The 17,681-nt window shown below is 41.5% G+C and overlaps 1 protein-coding gene across 2 annotated transcripts; it reads right to left on the reverse strand.

Moving 5' to 3' along the window:
• Positions 1–3,353: 3,353 nt before the first annotated feature.
• Positions 3,354–17,013, reverse strand: LOC138959360 (leucine-rich melanocyte differentiation-associated protein-like). 2 transcript variants are annotated; one of them, XM_070330790.1, is made up of 7 exons: positions 16,870–17,013; positions 14,912–15,012; positions 13,765–13,891; positions 12,974–13,113; positions 12,488–12,620; positions 11,382–11,463; positions 3,354–5,520 (listed from the first exon to the last, which is right to left on the reverse strand). In XM_070330790.1, exons 1-7 carry the CDS (start codon positions 16,960–16,962, stop codon positions 5,441–5,443), a joined length of 756 nt encoding a protein of 251 aa, XP_070186891.1. In that variant the 5' UTR covers positions 16,963–17,013; the 3' UTR covers positions 3,354–5,440. The 2 variants fall into 2 exon arrangements, with proteins under 2 accessions (XP_070186891.1, XP_070186890.1); XM_070330789.1 differs by having other exon boundaries at positions 3,354–8,874.
• Positions 17,014–17,681: the final 668 nt, after the last annotated feature.

Raw genomic sequence — 17,681 nt, forward strand, 5'->3', positions numbered from 1 at the left:
AAATCGCTTCACGATGGCGACGAAGAAAGCACGATTGCTGCGAGATATGAAAAAAGTTGTACTTCTTAAACTAGTAGACGATTCCGTCAGTGAAATCGTCAAAGAGAACGTAGTCATGATGGAAAATTTAGCTGGGGTAGTCCCTGAACCTTGAAAAGCGGTGGATTCCTCGGATTACGTAAAAAACCATGCCGAGAAGATCGCAACACGCTACACGGCATCGCAGTGTAAACACCGCCGCCATCTTGGATTACGCGGCGCGCGGTGGGCGAGCATATACCAAAGCCGCTCGCCGAGTGCTTCGCGAGCGCTTTCCTGCACTGCCCTAAGAAACGGCTTTCTGTCATTCGAACTGCGGGCGACCCGTGGCGAACCACTCTGGGCAACTCGTCTCAGATGACAGTATTAGTAAAGTAGCGCGACAACCAGCCTAAGGGTTAATTAATATCACCAGCAGTCTGAGAAAATTAGGCCTTAAAACTAATACAAGAGTAAGAGTCTTAAAATGAAGGAAAACTAAGACATTATGAAGAGAAAATCTGAAAGTGTTCATCTGTCCCATTCTCCCATTGAAGTCCAGTTGAATGTGAGTAGGATTTGCTATCAAATGTTGCACCAAAAATGAAGAAAAGCAAACGCCAACAGTATAGCACTTGGGTGGCCGAGTGGTAACGCACTTGTGCTCGGAAGCGAGAGGTTGCGAGTTCGACCCTGGGTCAGGGCGTTAGCAATTTTCTTCCCCCTTTCCTAACCTAGGTGGTGGGTTCAAGTGCTAGTCTTTCGGATGAGACAAAAAACCGAGGTCCCTTTGTGTACACTACATTGGGGTGTGCACGTTAAAGATCCCACGATTGACAAAAGGGTCTTTCCTGGCAAAATTGTATAGGCATAGATAAAAAAAATGTCCACCAAAATACCCGTGTGACTTGGAATAATAGGCCGTGAAAAGTAGGATATGCGCCGAAATGGCTGCTATCTGCTGGTCGATATGAACGCGTGATGTATTGTGTAAAAAATTCCATCTCACACGGCATAAATAGATCCCTGCGCCTTGAGTCCGAGTCGGGAGATACGCGCGCGATATAAGACTTCATAACATAGCACTGATTTTTTGACTCACATGCAAAGCAAAAGTGAGTATGTACTCACCCGAGTCGTCCGTCCGGAAAACTTTAACGTTGGATATTTCTTGGACACTATTCAGTCTATCAGTACCAAATTTGGCAAGATGGTGTATGATGACAAGGCCCCAAAAAACATACATAGCATCTTGACCTTGCTTCAAGGTCAAGGTCGCAGGGGCCATAAATGTTGCCTAAAAAACAGCTATTTTTCACATTTTTCACATTTTCTCTGAAGTTTTTGAGATTCAATACCTCACCTACATATGATATATAGGGCAAAGTAAGCCCCATCTTTTGATACCAGTTTGGTTTACCTTGCTTCAAGGTCAAGGTCACAGGAGCTCTTCAAAGTTGGATTGTATACATATTTTGAAGTGACCTTGACCCTGAACTATGGAAGATAACTGTTTCAAACTTAAAAATTATGTGGGGCACATGTTATGCTTTCATCATGAGACACATTTGGTCACATATGGTCAAGGTCACTTTGACCCTTATGAAATGTGACCAAAATAAGGTAGTGAACCACTAAAAGTGACCATATCTCATGGTAGAAAGAGCCAATAAGCACCATTGTACTTCCTATGTCTTGAATTAACAGCTTTGTGTTGCATGACCTTGGATGACCTTGACCTTGGGTCAAGGTCACATGTATTTTGAGCGAGTTTTAGCGTCAACTAAGGTGACTCGAGTCGAACCGGAGGTCGCAAAAACTCGGTCCGGTACGACTGGAGTGACGTCACCGGTTAACCAACTTTCAACCTTGCTTCCTGCGTAGGGTCTCTCCAGTTCCAAGATGGCTGCCAAGGCGAGGTGAGAAACTTCTGCAAATATTTTTTGACAAAGTTACGGATTGTGAGAAGACATTTGTTGTAAATCACTTAGCCTTTCAAAAATTGAGGATACTGGGTTGGATACTGTCTTGGTTTTAATGCATTTTATTTTAGCAGTGATGTTTATTTTGGGAAGAAATGAGGTCAACAGGAGTTTGGGTGCGATTTCGGCTCAAATGTACTTTAGCGCCCTGAACTTTTACCCGGCTGTTTTGCGCTCGATTTTCACGCTCACTTCTTCATTGACGTTCGAATCGATAGTTCGATGTTTTGGCATTACATTCACATCAACAATAAAACAGTACTGCTTGTTCATCATCGTCGTCCATCAACTCTCCACAACAGTAAATCCGTAACGCGCTTGTCGCCATCTTGTTGCAAGGGACGCGACTGGACACAACCCAACAGTGTTTCCGCGAAGAAAAAAACCAGACATGCGCAGTGACCCTACCGTAGCTCAACCCTGTTCCTCGCGAAAACTCGCTCTTTGGTAGGAAAAATGTGTAAAGCAGTTCTTAGTGTATGATGTCATTGCTAGGTTTAGTTACCCTAAAGGTCGAGGTCAAGCATGTGAGTCGTATGGGCTTTGCCCTTCTTGTTTGTTTAGTGCCTTCACGTCCTGTGCATACTAGCTTGCACAAATGCAACTGTTAACATCACAAGACTTTTTATAATACAGGGGAAGACTTGTGCTTTTCGAGAAAAGTACAACCAGAATGCTTCATGTCAGGACAAACAGTAAAGGGATTGTGAGGCGGAGAAAGAGAGGGTGGGTAGGGGAGGTGAGATTTCAGTTACTTGTTAAGAGCCTGGCCAGATCTGAGATGGTTATTTGAACACTTTTCAATGGAAGGAGTTAGCCTTAACCTAAACTTGGCCAAAAAAATTATTGCAAAAAATTTCAAACCCAAATTAAAGCATTAACCCCCGTGTCATTTCATTAAAACTTTATATACCAGAGAAGGCCGTTCACTTAACCTTCAGAATCACCTTTTGGATTAAATATTTCTTTGACAGGGATCACTTGACCGCCGCTCAAGTAAGGGTACCCTCAAAATCGACTAGACAAAAACGGAAGAGCCGAATGAAATATCGCCAAAAAAATCACAATAGGCAAAACTTTTTAACTTTGACATACGAGAAGAAAGTCAAACCAATTATCTACCCCGAACAGATTGTTTTGTTTTGCTACCTTGCGTATTTCGCGTGCTATGCTATTCCTACTGATGCAGGTGTCGATTTTTGTTTGTTGAAGGTTGGTTCTGGTTTTTTTCGGGGTGCAAGAGGTCTTCGCGATATAGCCGAATTCGCAATTTAGTGGACCGCGATTTAGTGTAAGTCCCCTGTACATGTACTCGCAGAAATACAATTTGTTACAAATTATATTTTCCACGCATTTTACAAGCATTGACAATATACTTTATTTCTTAAAGACTCGCAGGGGGAAAAAACCTTGACTTGAACATTATCCTAATGATACTGACATATTTTTGTCATAAAGGATCTTTGCCCTCTGAAGACAAGAAAAAACAAGCCATACACAGTCATTCATCTTTAACGTTCTGATTATCATGCTTGATCTTCATGTAACAAACAAGCAAAAACATGTACAGAAAAATAAAACAAATACAAGCTAAAAACCCAACAAGACAAAATGAGAATACAAGTCACTTGGCAAACGACTGAAATGTTTGTGCTTAACAATGTAATATGCAGCATAATATGACAAGATTACTTTTTTCTTATAAATGCTTTTACTGACGGACAAGACACCCCATCAATGGAAAATAGTACTGAGAAGAAACAAAGCAGCAAGTCGATCTTTCATGTGCGACAGTAGGTGTTTAGAATGAGCAGAACAAAATCAAACAATAGACAAGCTGGCCTGTCAAGCCTTTCCTCATAGACAATAAACTTTTTCTGAACAGGGAAATATATACATATATATTCTTGTGTCCAAATTCATCAATAATCATGTGAGGCAGCAGTAACATGCATACAATGAAGGTACAGTAGAAACAAGGACAGTTTTATGAACCAAATAATGCAGTGGAAGGTAATAAACATCACAGTTGGATGGCATTATGTTCAGCTTTCAAGTCTTATTCTGTCCCAGATCTTAAACAGACGTTTTGTCAGATGTTTTAGACAGTATACTTTGTGTCAGCTACAAGTAGTTTGGATTTTATTTATTCATTTTGTGTGAGGTCTGTGGGTGCATAAACTGCTGCATGAATAGAATGTCTGCTTTAACATTTGCTTGGGCACTAAGAAATTTAGAACGCTTTGAATGAATAACAAATCAAATATGCAGGAAGAGACCACCCACAAATCAGAGCAAGTCAAGAAGAACACCTCCCATGCACACAGTCTATCAGGCTGACTTGAATGATAAACAAATCAAATATGCAGGAAGAGACCACCCACAAATCAGAGCAAGAAGAACACCTCCCATGCACACAGTCTATCAGGCTGACTTGAATGATAAACAAAGCAAATGTTATGGAAAAGAGCAAAAACATTCACACAGTCACACACACGCACACACACACACACACACACACTACAGCACACCAACAAGTGGAATTCAGGTGTTGCTGATATTTGTTACATTTCAAAAGGGCGGGGATGTAGCTCAGTCGGTAGCGCGCTGGATTTGTATCCAGTTGGCCGCTGTCAGCGTGAGTTCGTCCCCACGTTCGGCGAGAGATTTATTTCTCAGAGTCAACTTTGTGTGCAGACTCTCCTCGGTGTCCGAACACCCCCGTGTGTACACGCAAGCACAAGACCAAGTGCGCACGAAAAAGATCCTGTAATCCATGTCAGAGTTCGGTGGGTTATAGAAACACGAAAATACCCAGCATGCTTCCTCCGAAAACGGCGTATGGCTGCCTAAATGGCGGGGTAAAAAACGGTCATACACGTAAAATTCCACTCGTGCAAAAAACACGAGTGTACGTGGGAGTTTCAGCCCACGAACGCAGAAGAAGAAGAAGAAGAAGAAGTTACATTTCAAAAGACATTTTCTAGTACACACATGCTTACTTTTGAAGATTGTTAATAGAATGTGTATCGGTTGTCACATGAAAGTCCGGCAAAAACAAGAAACACATGAAGCATGTTTCCAACATGACGCTCATCTGCAATCAAAATCATTTATTCCCTAGAAGTTGTCCATGTTTTAAACATATGGTTACACCAATTTCCAAACTAAAATCTTCTTGTTCGTAAAGAACAAACAGACCGACAAATACACCAGCATACACTGCTCCCCATTTTGTAATTAAGTAAAAATAAAAATGTCAGTGATTCAATATACATGACCAGAAGATGTCAAATCAATCCCAAGCACAATTTTTAAACCATCCAGGTTTACATTCGATGAACAAGCTATCAACACACAAAACAGGAAGAACATGCACTGGATGACATTTTCATTGTTTTACCCTGGAGGTTCCCTCTCCAACTACAAAATCAGTTTAATCATAAAGCCATATCTGTAATGAAGCGGTTTCCTTCTGAGTTGCGCCCAAGATAACGTGATCTGCTTTTCCCCCAACGGCCTGAAATAACAGCACATTCTTATAAGTTACATCTATGGAATATGTTCTAATGCAACAAACACTGACCACAATTTGACAATTGCATACAAATGACCTCATTTAGGGTCAAGCTTTTGATTCTTTTAATATCAGAAAATATGAGAATTGTGCACATTTTCATGGTACAGGTATTTATTTTGATTTGCATGCAGTCTGGCCAAGTAATCCTGCAATTCTTGTAATTATTTGTATGTAAGTAAGTGAAATCTTCATACACATGTAGAATTCCAAAGAGAAAAGGGGGAGGGAGGCCACATTTATGCAACCAAGCAAACTATCAAGAAAAGAAAAATCAAAAAATGTTGATTACCAATAACTGACTAATCACAAATGATTCATACAACACGGGCTAAACAATCATAATGTGTAACATTAGACATATACAAGGAACTGAGATTGCTATAAATAGAGATCATCAACACACACAAATTTAGCTAGCACCACCATACAATAAAGTCAGATTATTCCTCATAATCAGCTGATTAAAACCAAACAAAGGCATGGAACTCTCACTTAATTCACACAGCTCAGAAGAAGACAGCTAGCTACCAAGAGAATGTTGACCTTTGTTTTCTCCATGACCTCTCTTTCTCTGTAAAGACACTTTGAGGTTTTTCAACAGGTGGTATCTAGCGAGATTTTGCTGGAAGAAACCATAACATGAAAAAACTCATTCAGCAGAAAGGAACACACACAAAATAATCAATCACTCATCAAAACATTGGTGACATGTAAACATCTGATGCAAATTTGACAATGTACGTATCATTGTGAAATTTATTAAATACCACCTGTTTCCTTACTGTAAATTGTTGGAGGTTGATGGAGGTTGTATCACAGGGGGAGGGGGGATATCAGAGGAGTAAAGCAGGTTTTGGGCAGTGGGGACAGAGGGTCACAACAAAAATAATGTGTATGATCTTTCAAATGTTTTTAAGTGTACAGTCTTGAGTCGAGCGTTTGAAAATGCCTGAGCCTGAAGGCGGGTGTAACTTACACCTCTTGATATCAGTCTGCCCTAGAGATGAGGGCGATAGTTAGCCAGATGGCCAGAATAGCGCGCTGCATTTTCCTGCATAGAACTAAGGCGCGTCTGCCGCGACGGTGCCTGAGCTAAACACTGGTGGGCACTGCTTGGTGGGCACTGTAAACATTCCCCATCCGTACACCTCTCTCGCCACCATCCCCCCTACCCTTGGTCTCATGCCTGTGTACCCAGATTTACCATCAAGCCCAAAAGCAAAAGACACATCAAAAACTATGAGACCAGGCAAATGGTAACACAAAAATATTAAAATAAACATGTATATGACAATAGACATTAAACACGTCTGTCAAACGTACAACTTCATACATAAACAGCAGTGTATTAGCTTTAGATATTCTGATCTGGTAAATTTGATGAACATGAACTTGTGCATGAACCCCACAAAAAGTACAGTATATGGGTTTAATGTACATGTAGTATGTATCAATATCAGCAGCAGTGCAGTGAGTGAAATGCACAGCAGTTGTGGATTCCCCCCCCCCCCCCCCCCCCCCTGCAGCCATGCAATACACTAGAGTAGTAGAGGTGAGTTCTAGTCTTACCCTGTGAACAGTATCAAGAATTTGTTATAAATAACGTGAGGCTCATTTACGTTCATACAGTATAAACTTTATACATTGTACCAATACACTCAAGTGAAAAGCGTCAATCAATCAATTTTCGTAACTGGCTACAGTCAGTTGCATACCTAACAGCATTAATAATGATTGTTTTTCCAGCTGGAAAGCACTCTGGCACACAAATACATGTGAGCATTCCTGCTTCAGTCTTTTTTTGTATGGTTTTGATGATTTCTAGCTGTGCAACCTAGGAACAGATTTAGAATTGAATTTGAAGAAAAAACGTTGATGACATGTCATATGACATAATCTCACAAAAGCGGCAACAAAAAAGTTGCAAAAATTTATTTCTTCTCTCAAACTGACTCCTTTGACCACCTTCACCGTGAGCTGGGCCACATAGTTGACCAAAAAGGGAGGGGTGATGGGTGGAGAAGTCTATTGTGTGAAATAAAAATTGACTTAACAGTCTTCCATAGAAGTGGAGATAAGTTTAGGTAGTTTTCTGAAAACAATACAAACTACACTACAGTGGAACCCCCCTTTTAAGACCCTGTTTTCTAAGACTTTCTGTTAATAAATTACTGTACAATAACCCCCATTTTAAGACTCCCTCCCTTTTAAGACCCTGTTTTCTAAGACTTTCTGTTCATAAATTACTGTACAATAACCCCCCTTTTAAGACCCCCTCCCTTTTAAGACCCTGTTTTCTAAGACTTTCTGTTCATAAATTACTGTACAATAACCCCCATTTTAAGACTCCCTCCCTTTTAAGACCCTGTTTTCTAAGACTTTCTGTTAATAAATTACTGTACAATAACCCCCATTTTAAGACTCCCTCCCTTTTAAGACCCTGTTTTCTAAGACTTTCTGTTCATAAATTACTGTACAATAACCCCCATTTTAAGACTCCCTCCCTTTTAAGACCCTGTTTTCTAAGACTTTCTGTTCATAAATTACTGTACAATAACCCCCATTTTAAGACTCCCTCCCTTTTAAGACCCTGTTTTCTAAGACTTTCTGTTCATAAATTACTGTACAATAACCCCCATTTTAAGACTCCCTCCCTTTTAAGACCCTGTTTTCTAAGACTTTCTGTTCATAAATTACTGTACAATAACCCCCATTTTAAGACTCCGTCCCTTTTAAGACCCTGTTTTCTAAGACTTTCTGTTCATAAATTACTGTACAATAACCCCCATTTTAAGACTCCCTCCCTTTTAAGACCCTGTTTTCTAAGACTTTCTGTTAATAAATTACTGTACAATAACCCCCATTTTAAGACTCCCTCCCTTTTAAGACCCTGTTTTCTAAGACTTTCTGTACATAAATTACTGTACAATAACCCCCATTTTAAGACTCCCTCCCTTTTAAGACCCTGTTTTCTAAGACTTTCTGTTCATAAATTACTGTACAATAACCCCCATTTTAAGACTCCCTCCTTTTTAAGACCCGATTTTCTGATATTTAGGTCTTAAAATGGGGGATCCACCGTAAACAAAATATATCCATCTGGAGTTGCATTGGGGACTGGTTTTGTATGCAACACAAGTTCATGATGTACAGATCACATTCAAATGCAGTATGATCTGATATAGAGGTGAACACTTTGCAATGAGTCAGAGTGCTATAAGTCTTTATTCCGGATGAAGCGGTTGCCCTCTGAGTGCCGTCCATAGTAAGTATACTTGCTCTTTCCATAGAATCCTGCAAAGAAGGGAAGGTGGGTTTAAGGGAAGTGAGGATATGTTTGGTGAGGTACCAGGTAAGGTCACACACATACACACTGACAACCAGGTATGCAACAGTAGTAAACTTACATTTGATTTAAGAGTAACTTCTACCAAACTGTCTCGATGGGTGTACAGCTAAAAGCAGAAATCTATGCTGCAGCATTTCATTGCACTGCCGAACTAAAGTTAAGGGCCGGCCTCTGATTTGCGCAGCTTTCCGTTGTTATTTTTTTATGCCAACACTGCATGACGAAAAAATGGCCAACTTGGGTTTTCCAGAAGCCTGTCTCACTGCTGCACGTGCCTGACCTTGTTTTGCACGCATTGCAGTTCAGCAACACCGTTTTTAGGGGCAGTGAAAAGGTTGTCAAAACACGATAATTTCCTATAAAATTTGCTCGACTTTAGCTGAAGAAGCAGTATTGCAGTCGGTGTTTGGCATGGTGCACGAGCAAACCATGGCTATACTGAAAACTCCTCAACGAAAGTTGCACAGGAATGGGTATTTAGGGGCGCGCACCAGAGCTCTGAGTAAGCATGCCTTCAAGAACGAAACTGACAACATTGGATCGAGGACGGGCGCTGGGATGGCTACAGGACGGCGTGTCTGGCAGAGAAGTTTCCAGACGGCTAGGAGTGAGCCACTCTGTTATTCAGCGGCTCCACCAACGCTTCCAGACTACCGGAAGTGCTGTTGAGAGACCTCGGTCTGGGCGCCCAAGATGTACAGATCGAAGAGACGATCGCTACCTCCAGCTCTTGGCTCTACGTAACCGAACCAACACCCGCAGGACGTTGATAGGCAACTTCAGGGCCGCTACCAACGTCACCATCAGTCGCATGACTGTGACCCGTCGTCTGCGTGAGGTGCGCCTGCACTCAAGGAGAACTGTCGTCCGTCCGCCCCTCACACCACGTCATCGCCGGGCCAGAATGGCGTTCTGCCGCAACCATCGGCGTTGGAACAGACAGCAGTGGGGCAGGGTACTCTTTACAGACGAGTCCCGGTTCACTCTCTCTTCCTGTGATGCCTGCATACGCGCTTGGAGACGTCCGGGTGAACGTTTCATCGATGCCTGTGTCCAGGAACATGACAGGTATGGAGGCGGTTCAGTTATGGTGTGGGCTGGCTTCCATCTGCACGGGAGGACCCCCCTGTACCGTATTAGAGGCAATCTTACCGGCGTGCGGTACAGGGATGAAATCGTGAGGCCTCAAATCATCCCTACACTGCAAACCATGGGTGCCGGCACTATGCTCCAAGACGATAACGCGACCCCTCATCGCGCTAGGGTGGTCCAAGATGTTCTGCAGCGTCAGCAGATTGTGAGGATGAACTGGCCAGCCCGATCCCCCGACTTGGCGCCCATAGAACACCTCTGGGACATCATTGGACGCCGGGTGAGGGACAATCACCCCCCACCTGCTGATGTGGACCAGCTCTTCCGATTCCTGCAGCAGGAGTGGACGGCAATCCCTCAACAGATGCTCCAGAACCATGTAAACTCAATGCGCTCACGGATCGGTGAATGCCTTGCAGCCCGGGGTGGCCACACCCGTTACTGAACTTGAACAAACTGACAGAACTTTCTTGCCATTTTTCGAAAGGGGGGTGGGGTACTTCCGACAATTGCTGCGCAAAAGAAATTTCTTTGTTGGTGATTTTGTTTACATGACTCGAACGGTTACATGTCGTATTAAAACATTTCAAGGGTTGAAGGTGTTGCTTTGATTTGTTGTGTTATGAGAGATGATTCTTCTTCTGGCCCTTAACTTTAGTTCGGCAGTGTACTTTGAGGTTTTTGAACAGGCCAGATTTTGCTGGAAGAAACCATTTCATGAACAAACTTTTTCAGTAAAAATGAGAAAAGTATGAAAAAGCATATATATTTAGTCTTCACTTTCAATATCATTTAAAACAAACAAAAATATTTTTTGTAAACATGCAACTGTAGCACCTATTAGATGTCATGCTCATTGTAAAACTGTGTGTGAATACTGCAAGTTTAGCTATCTGCTGTGTAAGACAGGTCTTGTTCGACCTGAGCATCAACCAATGCAATTAATTCACAGTCAGTGCAACCACTGATCTATGTATGGCTTGTGAACTGAGGAACAAATCACTCTTGTGCTGAACAGACAACACACATGGGTGACATGCTTGTGCACAGATGGACAGAAACCATCAGTGGAATGCAGCGTGGGATTTTAAAGCTTGAGCTCCCTGTATGACCCTGTACTCAGGAAACAAGACATTCACTGTGACCAGAACTGTCAGCACAAACTATACCACTGAAACTTTTGATAACTGCGACAAGTCATTGGATTTAAAGTCTTTGAATGTTTATCAAAAGTTTGAGTGATGCGATTCCTTCTGACGTTTCTATTCCCGTTAAATTTCTTGTATCCTTGGAACAGCCATACAGTACCTTGGGCTTTAAAAGGAGTGGTCAATAACAGGCGGCAGTTAAAACTACTGACCCAAATGCTTGTCGGTGTCGCTCTGTTGCTGGGGGCCTGTGGGCAGAGGACTGTACTGAGGGGCAGCCTCCCCGCTTTCTTCCTGCAATGAACAACTTTTTTTTTTACATACACACCTTAGCTGACAGAGAAAGAAACATTTGAAATCTGAAAATAACAAAGTAAAACAGAAACCAGTGAACAAACAGGCAGACAGGGTATGTATGGAATACAAAAAGCAAATCAAGAACTGTGGAGATAAGGGACAAAACCATTGAATGGTTCTCAAATGATATTACTTCCAAAAAACAGGGGAAAATACTGAAACAGTCTTAACCCTCTGCTACTGAATTGGACAATACAGATTACAGCTGATCCCCCTTGCTTTTTAAGACCTCCGAAAGTGTAGAAAAATTAGATCTGAAAAAAGTCTTGAAATGAAGTGTACAGAATACGTGAGAAAGCCAAGTCTGAAACTGGGATATTTAAATACAAGGGTTCCACTGCAGTTCAGAGACATCCTGCCTGCTGCCTCGCGGGCAGAGAAAATGTTCCCTCTTTATCTTCACCACGCTGGCAGCCAAACCTCTCACACGGAGGTGTTTTCAGACAGGCCAGACACAGGTTGTCCCGGAGGTGACTGTACTGTATACAGCATAATCCCCCTTTTAAGACCTCAAGGAAATTGAAGAAAGTCAGGTCTTAACAAGGAGGGAGTTTTCAAATGGAAGTAAATTGACAGAAGTTATGCACAAAAAATCTAAGGAAAACAGGCTCTTAAAAAAGGACGGAGTCTTCAATCCAGGGTTTTAAAGGGGAGGTTTCACTGCATACCCAATATATCTGCAGGGATGGCCAAATCTAAAACAATTTACTCGCCAGCCTGGCAAGTAACTCCAAGAAAGTCACTAGCCCACCAGAAATTCCACAAGCTCGGTAAATACCTGACAACCTAACAATGAAACAGTGTTAGTATGAATGATTGTCAGATTTATATTTATACAATTTTCACTATAGCCAGACGGGCAAGCTGCCAGACGGTTTCTACTAGCCCAGTGGATTTTTTACTCGCCCCTGGCGACTGGGCGGTGGATTTGACCATCCCTGATCTACACCTGACATCTTACCTCTTCCTTCTCTTCCGCAGGCCTGACCACCTGCATGTACTGACCCCGTCTCTTTGCTTCGATCATTTCTGCCTGCTGAACCCCACTGGAGTCCAGAAACTTTAGCTGTGGGAGGTGGAATAAAACGTAGTACCTGGAAGAACACATGCACAAAAATGCAAATCTTGTCTTTAGATTACCGTTTACTGGTGATGCTTTAACTACACAACCTAGGAGATGCACTCATGCACAGCCCATACTGTTAAAAGAGGAATTCACGAGAAAGAAAAGTATTATATGGGTCGTGTGTGACTCACGTCTTCCGATAAGGAATACATTTTTTCACCTTAAAAAAAAAAATCTACAAAACTAAACAAAGCAAATCAAAAATAAGGAAGGGAATAAAAAAAAAACAGCTACGGCAAGTTCAGATCTTTCTGTCTTAGTCCTTCACAACCCAAGTAAACAAGAAACCCAAAGTGTCCTGAATTTGTCCGGCCCACCCACCTGTATCTCTGATAGTCTTCTTCATCTTTCTCTGTGGAGGACAGTTGGTTGGGACATGCTGCATTGCCTAGTAAGCTGAGGTAGCTGAGCTGTGGAAAGCGCAACTTTAACTGTTGCATCAGAGGCTCCAGCTCCAGAAACTGTAAAAAATAAAATTAAAAAAAAGGTAAAAAATTAAATTAAAAAGTCAAATCAACTGCTACAATTATTTATAAGCAGATTTTACAATCATATATATAGAATCCAATGATGCGCAGACAACACTAACAGACACAGACAGATAGACACACACAGACTTCCCTCCCCACCTTCTTCTTATCCCCCTTCTCTCACTCCCATTGAGGACGATACATTGATTGACAACCACTGAATTAAAACGGATTCATCGTTAATTATCATACGTTCTTTGATTAAACAACTATTGATCACATGCAAATCACATAAGAGCTCCATAGCTTTTCCTTCCTCGTGTTCCTTAATGAACCTAGGTAAGGACAACTTTTTTTGTTTGTTTGTTTGCATAACGCCCAGCCGACCACGAAGGGCCATATCAGGGCGGTGCTGCTTTGACATATAACGTGCGCCACACACAAGACAGAAGTCGCAGCACAGGCTTCATGTCTCACCCAGTCACATTATTCTGACACCGGACCAACCAGTCCTAGCACTAACCCCATAATGCCAGACGCCGCCACTAGATTGCCAATTTTAAAGTCTTAGGTATGACCCGGCCGGGGTTCGAACCCACGACCTCCCGATCACGGGGCGGATGCTAGGTAAGGACAACTCACTCTGTTTTTATTGAGGCATAGTGTGGTAAGGGTAGACATGCTGGGGAAAATGACATCATCACTCAGTTCGTTGTTGTCTAGAATCAGCTCCTCGAGTTGAGTAAACCTCTCCAACCCATGTAAACTCCTGCACACAAATAACCACAATCAACGTCTTATTGTTTTGCAAAGAATTTGTGTGGTACAATTGACTACACATGTTCAGTCAAACCACCAAAGGTGCCAACACAAAGTGGTCGTTATAGACTGGTGGTAGCTATAGAAAGATGAATTATAATTTATATGAGAGAGAAAAAGTTTGTTGGGAATCCTTCGGGGTGGTCGTAAAGGGGAAGACCAATCAATCAATCAATATGAGGCTTATATCGCGCGTATTCCGTGGGTCCGTGGGTACAGTTCTAAGCGCAGTATTTTTTAATTTTTTAAATTTTTTTAAAATTTTTATGCAATTTATATCGCGCACATATTCAAGGCGCAGGGATTTATTTATGCCGTGTGAGATGGAATTTTTTTACACAATACATCACGCATTCACATCGGCCAGCAGATCGCAGCCATTTCGGCGCATATCCTACTTTTCACGACCTATTATTCCAAGTCACACGGGTATTTTGGTGGACTTTTTGTATCTATGCCTATACAATTTTGCCAGGAGAGACCCTTTTGTCAATCGTGGGATCTTTAACGTGCACACCCCAATGTAGTGTACACGAAGGGACCTCGGTTTTTCGTCTCATCCGAAAGACTAGCACTTGAACCCACCACCTAGGTTAGGAAAGGGGGGAGAAAATTGCTAACGCCCTGACCCAGGGTCGAACTCGCAACCTCTCGCTTCTGAGCGCAAGTGCGTTACCACTCGGCCACCCAGTCCCCAGAAGAGGTTGTAACCGAGAGGCGGTCGCAAAAACTGTCAGTTTCCCACCTAACAAACATCTCTTGAGTATTATCAATATCAAACTGAACTCGATTTCCGCTAAAAAAAAATCTTCTGCAAGGATTCCACTGAATAACTTAAAGTGCCTTCACTTGATAAAGTTCATCCATGCAGATGAAATTTCCTACTGCTCAAATTCACAAGCATTTTAGATGCATGTTTTAACTCCAATAATATTAACAATACTTGCAAAAAGTTACATCATAAACTTACTGTATCCTGTTGAAACTGAGATCCAAGCGCACTGTCTTTTCAGCATATTCAGCGATCACTTCTGGTGGTATTTCTTCAACATCATGGCCAAGATAGGACAGCTAAAGAAGCAGAGAGAAATTAATTGTGAGTGACTTCAGCAATAGTTTAAAAAAGTGACATAATATAACAGTAACAATTATCAACCATACAATAGGGAGGAAAATCATAACACATGCCCTAGCTGGTAGCCAAAATATGTCAGATGAGGTGCCCTTGTCCTATGAAACATTCTTGTATTGATCCATTCGTTTGTAAAGTTGTATAAAAGAAAGTGTGTGTGTGTGACAGTGTGTGTGTGTGTGTGTGTGTGTGTGTGTGTGTGTGTGTGTGTGTGTGTGTGTGTGTGTGTGTGTGTGTGACAATGTGTGTAGGTTTGTGTGTAACTATTTTAATCTGGATAATACATGTATGTTGCCTAAAAGTAGCAAACAAAGGCTGCATAACTTCACATCTGGAACACACTGGAAGAACTAACTAGGAGGGAGCAGAGTTGCAAAGCAAAGTGTGTTAAAATATCAAAAAGTCAATCGATCTCAAGAATCTTTCTAAAGTTATCTGTGATATTTCTTTCATTATATGCAAAATCGGTATTTTCATTTGTCTGTTTTTCTAATCTTATTTGTTTTGTTTTGTTATATATTTGCTTGTTTGTTTGCTGTGTGCCTGCCTGTAAACCTGCTGAAACTAAGCTAAAGCAGAAAAAACAATGATGGTCATTCCCCAATCAAAATCAAATGTTTGCAAATGTCAATTGTCATGTCATAAAAATTGAGAGTGTGATCTAAAAATAAACTAATTGAAAGTACAGCTTCATGCACCTAGCTGGATTGTTATCTGATAAAGACTTTCCTCAAAAATTGCTGGTCATAGCTGGATTACCGGCCATATACTCCCAGTCATCATGTTTACAATGATCGATCAAAACTACCTGGTGCTTATCTTTGGTTACATGCACTCCTTCGCTCTGATAAGAGATTATCCTCTTTCATGGCTGATGCTCACATCTCCTCACTGTTGCTATAAACTTTTCCCTTCACATGTGTGCTCAAGAGAGATGTGTGTAAATATATATATAAATATAGTATATTACTATATATCTGTCGCATGTTTCTTTCAGGCGAGATATTCTTTTGGCTAGCCGCTCGCGAAGCTAGGAGGCGAGATTGTCTATGAAACGGTTTAATGGCTAGCTACGCAAGAATAAACACCATTGGTTGATTCCGAAAAGGTCGTCTGCACTGGTTGGTAAAAAACCATGGACAGCCAATCGGATGGGCAGCTACGTGGCTGCCATGTTTTCTCGCCAAGGGAGCAAGCCCAAAGCTACCTAGCGTCGGCTAGCGTCACTCGCGGCGAGATGTTCCCAAGAAACGGAACTTCCTCGCCCCACTCGCCAATCTCGCCTGTAAGAAACAGGGACTGGTCTGACTCTGAGTCTGATCAAGTTCTCTGTCTTAATTTTCCTTAAAAACTTTTTTTTGTCACACGTAGTGACGTACTGTATGCACCATTTTATATTTTTGTCTCTTTGTTCTATTTTTCCTCTTTTTGTTAGAACTGTTTGTTTGCTGTTTCGTCTGATTAGGTTTACAGATCGTTAGTATGAAGTTAGATTCTACAAACATGACTAGATTTATCAAATCAATGCAACTCTGAAGTTACGTACCCTCATAAACTTCACTGCACCAAAATTATTAACGTAATCATGAAACGCAAACACAGTGATGCACTAATGTCATTGTTCTAAAATGACATACGTTTCGGAATCACCTTCGTGATAACCCGATCGCACTAAGATGCTGCTCTTCCACTGTGTTATATCTGTGTACAAATGTACCGTTTTCTTGTTTTAGCACGCACAAAACACCGAAAAAGAAGATTCCTCTGAGGAAGATGTTGAAAACATTTTCTCTCACCTGCCCATCTGAAAATATTGGCCTGTCTTGGTCTTGTTCTTCATCTTTTTGTGCAGGGTCTGTGTTACTGTCGCCTTCCATAGGCGCCGCCATGTTGAAATCACGTGATGGACACACACAAAAACCTCGTCATGTGACTCGCGGCTCTTGTTAGCAATCAGACAGTGTGAGGTTTATTTTTGTTAATAATTTTGTACGAAACCTGTCCATCGTTTGGTTTGTTGATTTGATTGGTTTTTTTTAAGTTAATATAGATACAGTGCAAGATTATTCAGAAGAGTTCTTGCATACCCTTGTAATTGCATGTATTTGTTTATTTCATTTTGGGGGGGCCTTTGGCCAAACAAAAAACATGTTGGTTTAGAGGGTAACCCGACCAAACCTATTTTGTCCTGGCGATCCTAACATCTTTTTTCATTTCTCAAAAAAATCCAAAACTGTTGGCAATTATATCATAATACATTTTTTTTTAAATTCTGACTTATCAACACTATCCTTTTTGGTCACGTTACCCTTTAACCAACATATATTTTTGTTTGGCCTTATATAGCAATCTGTTTTAGTTTATACTTGTTTGGGCATGGAAAGTGTTGCAAATTTCTTCCTGTTTCAGCTCTATATAGGTGTGCGTGTGTGGAGGGGGGGCGGGGGTGGGCTCACTGCATCTGAGCAATTAATAAATGTGTTAAATCTGCTTCAGACAAGATGCAGCCCTTAAGACGGCGTCTATTGAACCAACACAGAAGCTGTAGAAATAACATGAGGTAAAAAAAAAAATTGTGAATGTCAAACTTTGATTTCATTGAATAACT

The sequence above is a fragment of the Littorina saxatilis genome, linkage group LG2 (assembly GCF_037325665.1).
Source record: "Littorina saxatilis isolate snail1 linkage group LG2, US_GU_Lsax_2.0, whole genome shotgun sequence".
NCBI classification, from domain to species: domain Eukaryota; kingdom Metazoa; phylum Mollusca; class Gastropoda; order Littorinimorpha; family Littorinidae; genus Littorina; species Littorina saxatilis.

Excerpts from the sequence above, each read along its gene's own strand:
- LOC138959360 (XM_070330790.1), bottom strand. The coding sequence starts at position 16,962 with ATGGCGGCGCCTATGGAAGGCGACAGTAACACAGACCCTGCACAAAAA. Across the intron at positions 12,621-12,973 it reads GAAGACTATCAGAGATACAG|GTACTACGTTTTATTCCACC; the intron begins GTGGGTGGGCCG and ends GTGTTCTTCCAG. Across the intron at positions 11,464-12,487 it reads CTGCGGAAGAGAAGGAAGAG|GAAGAAAGCGGGGAGGCTGC; the intron begins GTAAGATGTCAG and ends TGTTCATTGCAG.